The sequence below is a fragment of the Poecilia reticulata genome, linkage group LG11 (genome assembly GCF_000633615.1).
Source record: "Poecilia reticulata strain Guanapo linkage group LG11, Guppy_female_1.0+MT, whole genome shotgun sequence".
In the NCBI taxonomy this organism is placed as follows: Eukaryota; Metazoa; Chordata; class Actinopteri; order Cyprinodontiformes; family Poeciliidae; genus Poecilia; species Poecilia reticulata.
This window is the reverse complement of record NC_024341.1, coordinates 28,789,114-28,798,030: the sequence shown is the minus strand read 5'-3', so window position 1 is coordinate 28,798,030 and position 8,917 is coordinate 28,789,114. Positions and strand designations below refer to the sequence as shown.

Here is an 8,917-nt window from a genome sequence, read left to right as displayed (position 1 = left end):
GGAACTGGTTCAGGGGAACTGGTTCAGAGGAACTGGTTCAGCTGCAGCTGATTCATGGCAACAGCTGACTCAGCGATCCGCTCAGGAAATGACATCACAACAAATAAAATCTGGTGGAAGGTCAGTCCCTCCTCACACATTTATTACTTCATAAAGGTTTTATTTTCCTCATTTAGATGTTTTAAACCCTGAAAAACATGTTTATTACCAAATAAAAACACAGTTTTATGTATTTTTATGTATTATGTAAGCCGTTTTCAGTTGATCCAAAAAGTAATCACACCCTCACCTGAAAACCTGGCTGTTCCTCCTCTGCAGCTAACAGCTAACGTTAGCATCACCATGGAGACCCGCTCTGCTGTGCAGAACTGATTTATTTAACGTCACACCACAGCATCTCGGTCAGATTTAAGTCTGGACTTTGACTAGACCACTCTAAAACCTCAGTTCTAGCTACTTCCTGGTGTGCTTGAACAGAACCCCTGGTTTCATCGATGACCTCTGACCTGCACTGAGGCTTAGAGGCCTGCAGACGCTGTTCCTGGTTCTTCTGTGACCTGGATGATCCTCCATCATGTGTGGCCACAAGAAACGTTGAAAATCCAACTCTTTGTGTTTATCTGCCATAAATTGGTAACGTTTCTTTTGTTACCTTTAGTTTCTACACGTTAAAGTTAATGTTGGTGTGATGACGTCACACGTTTCCCTGAAATCATGTCTTATATTCTGTCGTTTCCTCATCATGTTAGCAGTTGAAACTACTTCCTGTTTCTGCAGCACCTCAGTCATTTTTTTTACAAGTCCGAGACTTGAGCCCCAAAGTCCAAGTCAATTCTCAGATGACTGAAATAAACATTTTCTAAAAAAAAAAAGACGTTTAAATTTAAGCTACAACAAAATGAACGAGGCAACTTGGAGGAAGTATGCGGATTTCTGAATGAGCGGAACAGGAAGAGCTTTTACTTTGAAGTGTCCTTCTATTGTAACAGCTAGCTTAGCAGCGAGAGAAGGTCAAAGGTCACATGCGTTTATTTTGTTTTGAAATGTGCAGCTTTCAGTTGAAGATACATTAATGTGTTAATGCTCATGAAGCTACAGCTAGCATGAACCGGATGCTAGGAGCCGTTAGCATCCCATAATAACCCACTAACATCACTGGCTGCAGCTTCTTCATTACATCAGATAAAACCTGAGATGAGGCTCCAGACTTTAGGGCTGAAGTCAAAGTTTAGTCTGAAGGCTTTTATTTTGGTGACTGCAGCGGAACTTGCGCAGCTGACAGGACAGATTCAGCCTGACGAACGTTTTCCTAAAGCGGAAGTGCATTCCTGAAATATCTCCGGCTACGAACTTTGGCCTCATAAGTGTAAACTTTGTGAGTTTACACGTCTATGAGACAAATGTGTTCATGTTGAAGTGCAGCTGCTTGTGGAAGTGGAGAAGAAGAGCTTATGGTGGTCCACATATATGCCTGACAGAAAAGCCTGGGCCTGTTAGAACATGCTGGTGTCGCGTTGAAACCAAGTTTGGTGAGAAACAAACATTTTAAAAATTAAAAAGCGACATGACTTTATCCTCACACCAAAAATCAAACATTTATAAAACATCATGCGACCTCATTTGATTTTTATATTTGTTTTGGAACAGAATATTGTACAAGATGTTAAAAAAACAAATAAAATCAAATTAAGATGGTGAGCCATTTTATAAATATGTGATTTTTGATACAAGAATCAAGTCAAAAGTTTGAATGTCGTGAAAATCATGAAATATTTTTTTTTATTTTCAATTCTAAATTAAAAAACAAAACACTAAAGGTTAATTTGTACTCTGTGTTATCTTACTTTCAAACATTAGAGATTTTATTTTAAAACTAAGATCATAACTGTGAAAATCTCATTAAATTGACAGAATATCGTTCAATCGATTCGTTTCCATTCTTGCTTTCATTGGATGAACCATTGAATTTAATGGGAGCAAAGACTGAAGCCTTGTTACGGCGGTCAGTCTGAGAACAGGGAAGATGTCTGCAAAATCTTCACTAATGCAAAGTCCATAAATCATAAAGAATATAAAGCAACACCCCGAGGAAAACATCCCGAAACTCTGCTGCACTTCGCGTTCAGAGACGGCGGAGTTTAGGAAGGACGCATGAAATAGGTAAGCGGAAGTTAGCGCAGCTAGCTAGCTAGCGTTAGCTAAAATATTTAGCCTCATTTAATAAATAACTATAAATATTAAGCTCTTAAGTGTACAGTATGCGGTGTTTTTAGGACGCTGGTTTCTGTTTCTGTCAGCTGTTTGGTGCCAAAGGTGACATTTATTATTAGTGTGTATCATGTTGGAACATGTTAGCTTTTTATGATTTTATGATCACATGACTTCAGGAGTTATTACGTCTGTCTGCTCCCAAGTTGCTTTAACTGCAATAAAAACCAAACACCACCTGTTTATTTTATAGAAACAATATCTTTAATGTGCTACTTCAGGTAAATATATAAAAGTATCATCAAAATAGTCTCTCACGTATAAATCCTGAGTATCTCATAACCTGTTTGTAAAAAATAAACTACATAACAACCTGTACAAAAGTTAAAGTAAAAAAAACAAACAAAAACAAAACTACATTTCAGACTCAGCAGTGATTTTACAGGAAGGTTCTGGAGGTTTTCACCAAAACTCAAAAATAAAACATGTTTATTCCAGGGCTACAAAACGTGAATATTGCTGAATGTGAGGTTCTGCTGCTTGAAGTCAGATTTGGATGAAGCTTCTGTTCACACACATTTTCAGTAACAAACCAGTTTCACTCAGACGTGATTCGGTTTGTTCAGGCGAGTAATGCTTAGCCTGAATCTGTCCTTCCTCCTCTGGAACAACGTGAATAATGATCCATAAACACATTAATATTTTGGCAATGACTTTTCCATTTCAACGTGAATAAATAACTGATTGGCTTCGTGGCGCCAGGCGGATCCGTTCACAGGTGATAACTGATCCCAACGCCGTCCACTGACAAAACATGATCAAATCTCTGAACAAAAAAACTAACAAAAACATCTAAATAAATATCAACACAACCAGTCACAGAAATAATAAGTTAAAGCACAAGAAAGCAAACAGTTTTCTACCTGAGTGAAAGTTTGTAAGTACTTCACAGTTTATGTTGAGCTCTGGGACGAGCGTCTTTCTCTAGCCCAGTCTTTGGAATGCTCTTATTTTGGTGCTACGCTCATTGGATCAGGAGAAATTCCCGTTGACGCCTCGTGGCAGAATCAGCCACTGACTTTGGCCACGCCCGTCTTTCTACATTTCTTTTGGTGAATCTTCAGGACCCTGCCCTCACGGTCCCTCCGTTTTCACTGTTGGCCGTTTGTGGAGATGAACCACGCTGGCTCGCTCCTGGAAGCCCAGAGTTGGGCCGTGGTGTGGCACCGGCACCGCGGACGGGACCGTAGGTGTTACCGGTGCGTTGATGGCGGCGGTCAGGGCTTTCAGCAGGACCGTGGCCTCCTTCTGGTCCTCCTTCCCCTCTCCTTCCAGCGTACGGGCCAGCCAGTGCTCCACTGCCTCCCCTACCTGAGAGGCGGAGGCGGTTTCTGTGAGCGTGTCGGCCTCCTGGCTGGCGTCGAAGCGCTCCACCATCTCCTTCATGTGCATGTTGACAGGAGAGGGGGAGTTAGCCAGGCAGCAGCTGCGCTGGTGGATGAAGAGGCTGAATCGGTGGAAGAAGGTCTGTGAGCAGAGTGCGCAGCGGTAGGGCCGGTCGCGGCTGCTGTGGAGGCGCCGGTGCAGCTTCAGGTGGATGTACTGGGTGAACTTGGTGTTGCATAATTTGCACTGATAAGGTTTTTCCCCTGAGTGCAGTCGCAAGTGTGTTTTCAAGTTGCTGGTGCTGCTGAAGCGTTTGTGACACACCTGGAAGAAATGAAATGAAAAGTTCAGGCTCAAGTACTGAACAGGAAGAAAGGTGATAACGTGCTTTGGTGTTACTTCTACTGTCAGTGTCTCATTCCTGCGTATTTCAGGTATGAAACAGGTCAGACTAGTTCTGGTGAATCACTCACACCTCAGACACTCTTCACCTAACTAAAGGATGAAGATGTAAGGTGTGCCTCAGTGAAAATAAAACACTGAGTTGCCTGAAAGGTGCGTGAGTCACAGCTTTGCGTCTATCTTTGAGCCGACACCACTGTGCTCTGCTGTAACCCATTTCTGACCTACCTGGCATTCATGGGGTTTCTCTCCGGTGTGGACCAGGTGATGTTTCTGCAGGTGGGCCAGCTGGGTGAAACTCTTCTTGCACAAATGACACTGAAAGGGTCTCTCACCGCTGTGCACTCGGAGGTGGACCTGTGATGGTAGGAAGACAGATATGAGTTCAACTGTTCACTGACGATGACTAGAAGTGTTCATTTGTATTGTGGAGGAAGAGTCGTCACCTTTAGGTTGGAGAGCTGTCCGAAGGTTTTGGAGCAGATGTTACATTCGTATTTAATCTTTCCGTTCTGCTTCTTCAGAGGGTAGGGCAGGGATTTGTGTCCGGGTCCGTTCCGCGGCGCTGTGCTGCTCTTGTTCAAGGCCAGACTGAGGTTCATGGCCTCCTCACAGCTGGAGGGAGACTGCTCCGGAGACGGATGATAGCTGTCAGGTTTGGCAGGCGGAGACAGCTCCGGGGTGGCCGGAGCGCCTCTTGGTGGTGAAACGTTTGGGGTTAATTCTTTCAGGCCTCCTTGAGAAGACGGAGCGTACGGCAGGGACACTGGGAGCAGGTTGGGTGGAGCGATGGGGGGGTACGGCACTCCGTCAGTGCCCAGGTAGCTGCTGTACCGGAGGGATCCTCGTGAAGGAATGATGCTGGGGAAGGGAGGGGAGTAGGACGGGAGGACGAGGCGAGGATAGTGAGGACCGTACGGTGGGAGGAACTGGTAAGGAGGCTGGAGATGTCTGGAGTGGGAGTAGAGCGGCGGGTAAGAGGAGACCAGGCCCTCCCTGTGTCCGTAGAGGCCATGGAGGTGAAGCGGGAGGCCTCGGTGAGGAGCTGGCAGAGAGGGGTGGTGGTCTGACAGGTAGGGGTGATTCAAGCCCAGGTGGGGTTCCCTGTGGTCGGGCTGAGGGGAGGGAATGACGCCTCGGCCTTGTGGATCTTCCTCCCTCTCCATCTTTCTGCTGAAGTCCACTATCTGCTCGTCAGGCGTGTCAGGAGGAGTGTCTCTCTCCAACATCTCCACATCAATCTTCTCCTCACCGTCTTCTTCAAGCTGCCCCTTCGTTCTGTCCTGAAGAAACGTCTGTTGAGGTAGATACTGTTTGGGATGCTCTTCATCACTGTGCTCTGCAACAAGAAAATGACATTTGTGTTGAGTTTAAGGCCGAAGAACAATCATCCCTGAGCTCTTTGTGTTTACAGACATACAGTAAGGCTCAGCCGCCCACGCCAGGCACGCCCTCTTATGGTAAATGGTAGTAGTTTCAGTTTTGACATGACACAATGTTTATGGGTTTCTATTGTACAAGTGATTTTCTGTGGGAGGGAGAGTTGGTGATGATGTGTGTGGGAGTCCATGTGTCATGTCATACATGAGCTGCAGCACAGAAATACTGAGTTTCGTTTGTGAAACTGTTTCTGGGTATGGCGTATTACCGTACTGACCACAAGAGAAAAAAACACACATCTCCTTCTTCTCCTCTTCTGGCTTGAGAAAACCGTCTCTCTGCGTTCTCACTGCCTCTAACCCTCAAAGGTTTCTGTACCATCAGCGGCCTTACATTTCCAAAGACAGGCTGCCAGGCTGCCCTCCTGCAGAGACCTGAACCTGGCACTGATGCTTACCCAGAACCACCACCTGACCTTCTGGAGATAACATTCACAGACTATCAGAGGATCACAGCTGCACGATGCAACGCTCAATAGAGACATAGTGATTCTTTGCCTCAGTTGACTGGATGAATGGACACATGAATCATGAGTTTCAGCCTCATCTTTCCGGATGGCGAGGGCATGACTTCACCTAACGATGTTCTGTAAATAGCTGGAAACGAGTGACTCACACAGGTACTTTGAACGGACATTATTACCCTCAGATTTCTGACTCTTCACCGTCCAACAACACACCTAGTGACGCATCAAATTGAGAAATGTGAGTGACCACTGGAGACCAGACAGGAAGAAAAGTGCTGGTACCACAAAAGATAAGATAAGATCGGAGAATTATGTGTCCTCTTTCGCTTTGAAGAGGACGAAACGTGTTTATTCACTGCAAAGATACCGATCAGATTCTTTATCAGCTCTTGTAAGAAAAAGCAAAGGGATTTTGGTGAGTCATTGTGCTGCCTTTCAACTAAAAATAACTGATAGTCATCAGCTTCTCATTCAGTCATTCTTTAGAGAAATCAAAGTAGTTCAGCAGCACCAGCTTGCCTCACTCTGTTCTCCGTAATCAGGAGGTAACTACACCTTCAGACTGCCGTAAACGGATCCCTGCAGTAGCGCTGCTGTGTTTGGAGGTGGAACTCACTGTGTCGGAGGTCATCCTGCTGGCTGCAGAGTCTCTGAGCAAACTCCTGGCTGTACCACACCAGCAGCTCCTGCTTGGGCTCCACGGGCCGGATGGTGTAGAAGTAGACGTCCCGGCCGTTCTGGCAGGCCACCAGGTTCTGCTCCGCCAGGCAGCGCGCCGGGTTCACGTAACGCATCCAGTTGCTCTTTTGGACATCGTAGCCGTCGATGAAGTGTTGAAGCTGACCGCCGCTGTAAATCTGCAGCAGGAGAAGAGCAAAAGGTTGGAAATATGGCAACACACAGGGATGTCAAAGAGTCTGTTATGGAATAATCACCAAACAACCCAAATTAATGTAATCAATTTAAAGAGAAATTAAATTTGTGCTGCAGATTGTTGAATTGATTAGAGGCAGTTCAGCAGAAACCCTAACAGGTGGAGAATAATCACCTCTGCCATGTACAGTTAATGTCCTGCTCAGCTGTCAGTGCTGTGGGTCCTGACTGGTAGCGCCTGGTTCTGACTGTTTTCTCTCTGCGTCTCTGTTTTGTCGAGCCTTAAAGGTTGGGGCGGGGCTAAGCCGCACTGCCTCTTTTTGATTCCTTTCTCAGTTCTCTGTTTCTCTGATTCATAGGCAGCACGCCATCCGTCATTAATTGTTGAAATGAAACACCAAAAGAGGGATTGTGTGGATTGTGAAACAAAGTAGATGAAAGTGAAATGTCAGCGCAGCTGGCCAGCAGCCAGACGGCTGCAGGGCATGCCTGTGGCAGCACGTCGTACCTGTGACACACGCCTGATAACATAACCTGACCCGTGGAGCGCTGACTTTCACTATAGAGAGGAGGAAGGAACGGCCCAACAGGTTTACAGGAAGGAAACTACACAGGATGGTGTCAGAAACTCCTTTTGGGAATTGACTCAACCAGAAGAGAAAATTTCCTGAATGATACAAGAAGCGTGGATATCAGAGAGAAAGGCTCCGATCCTGAGAGGGGTGGAGACGAGAGCTCTGTCACCGCAAACAATAAGCTCTTCCTTTGTGACTGAAATACGAGGCCAGTGCCAGTAAAACTCTGACGACTCTAAAACTGAATCCATCGTTACGTGTAAGCAGAGTTCACAAACTTCCTCTAAAATTTACACCAAAAGCCCTGAGCTCCGCAGACATCTGTGAGAAAGCAATTTTGTTTCCTTACTGACGCACAGAAGCAAGACGTGATGTGAAAGAGGGGAAGACGAAAACCTGTGGCTCTTAACTTTTCCCAGACTCATTTTCCCTGATCTGTTGGCGAGTGAGAAGGTTTCATGCTCTTACCCTCCAGAAGTACTTCCTGTTGGCCTCTTTTGGTACGCTGTCTTTGGTGTAGAGGTCTCCCTGCAGGGGGCCAAAGCGAGTTCCCTGAGGAATGTACTCCTTGCTGAACACACCTGTCACCTGGAGAGAGAAAAGAGCAGATAATTACCAGACACGTTCCTCATGTTTATTGTGTAACTGAAACCAGAACAAGTTCGATCCGTTACAGATCGTGTTTACGTTGCTGAGGTCAGTGACCCACGATGCTCTTCTGTCGGATCGGACCGGTCCAATTAAAGCCTCGACATGACCCACTTTCCTTCCTGACGACTAAACCAATGAGGAGACTTACCGCTTTCTCTGACCTACTCCACTGACCTCTGACCCGCCGCCTCCTGACTGCAGGTGTTACTCTAGAGATTTCATATGTAAAGGAAACAACACAACAAACAGTTTGCGGTTTGCCAATTGGAAATCCGAGGTTTCAAAATGCCCCTCTGGTGGGAATGAGTCAGAATGGAAAAGCAGATTCCTGACAGTTTGTTGTCTGTACCTGTCAAGCAAATACAGAATGTACCTGATTTCTCAGGAAGAGGCAGTAATTTAAGGAAGAGATCCGTCTCTAACGTTCCGGGTCATGATAACCTGGAGGACATTCCGACCTCTGAAGACGGATCATTGTCCTCTTGACACCAGTAGACCTGTGAGGACCGTTGACACCTTCATTTTTTCGACTTCTGTTTTTGATCCAAATAGGAATTTCGAGTTTCTTTTGTGCGTAATCAAAGGCAACAGAAGCTACGCTAACAGGCCGGCGTTTCAAACCTCCAAAAAGACGTTTGAAAATGATCAGGGGAAAAAATCTGTGGACCTCACCTGACCAACGATGGCGTTGTTTTGTTTTTGTTTTGTGACAAAGTGTGTTGTTCACACACATCCAACAAACACACACACTCTGGCAATCCAGAAATGAAATTCAAACCTTTCTGATCCTTTTCAAGGAAACAGTCAGAAACAAGAGAAGTGACTGATTTTTGGGGCAATTAGCTACTGAAGTGTGTGTGTGTGTGTGTGTGCGTGTGTGTGTGTGTGTGTGTGTGTGTGTGTGTGTGTGTGTGTG

General features: G+C 45.7%; 1 protein-coding gene across 1 annotated transcript in view; it reads right to left on the bottom strand.

Annotated features, from left to right (window-relative positions):
- Positions 1-2,449: 2,449 nt before the first annotated feature.
- The window catches only part of prdm1b (PR domain containing 1b, with ZNF domain), an 8,325-nt gene continuing 1,857 nt past the window's right edge, over positions 2,450-8,917 (bottom strand). The window contains exons 3-7 of the mRNA XM_008423057.2: positions 7,819-7,938; positions 6,519-6,759; positions 4,443-5,335; positions 4,225-4,353; positions 2,450-3,918 (exon numbers count right to left, since the gene is read on the bottom strand). Coding sequence (XP_008421279.1) covers positions 3,343-3,918; positions 4,225-4,353; positions 4,443-5,335; positions 6,519-6,759; positions 7,819-7,938 — 1,959 coding nt within the window. The 3' untranslated portion in view covers positions 2,450-3,342. The remainder of the gene's footprint in view (positions 3,919-4,224; positions 4,354-4,442; positions 5,336-6,518; positions 6,760-7,818; positions 7,939-8,917) is intronic.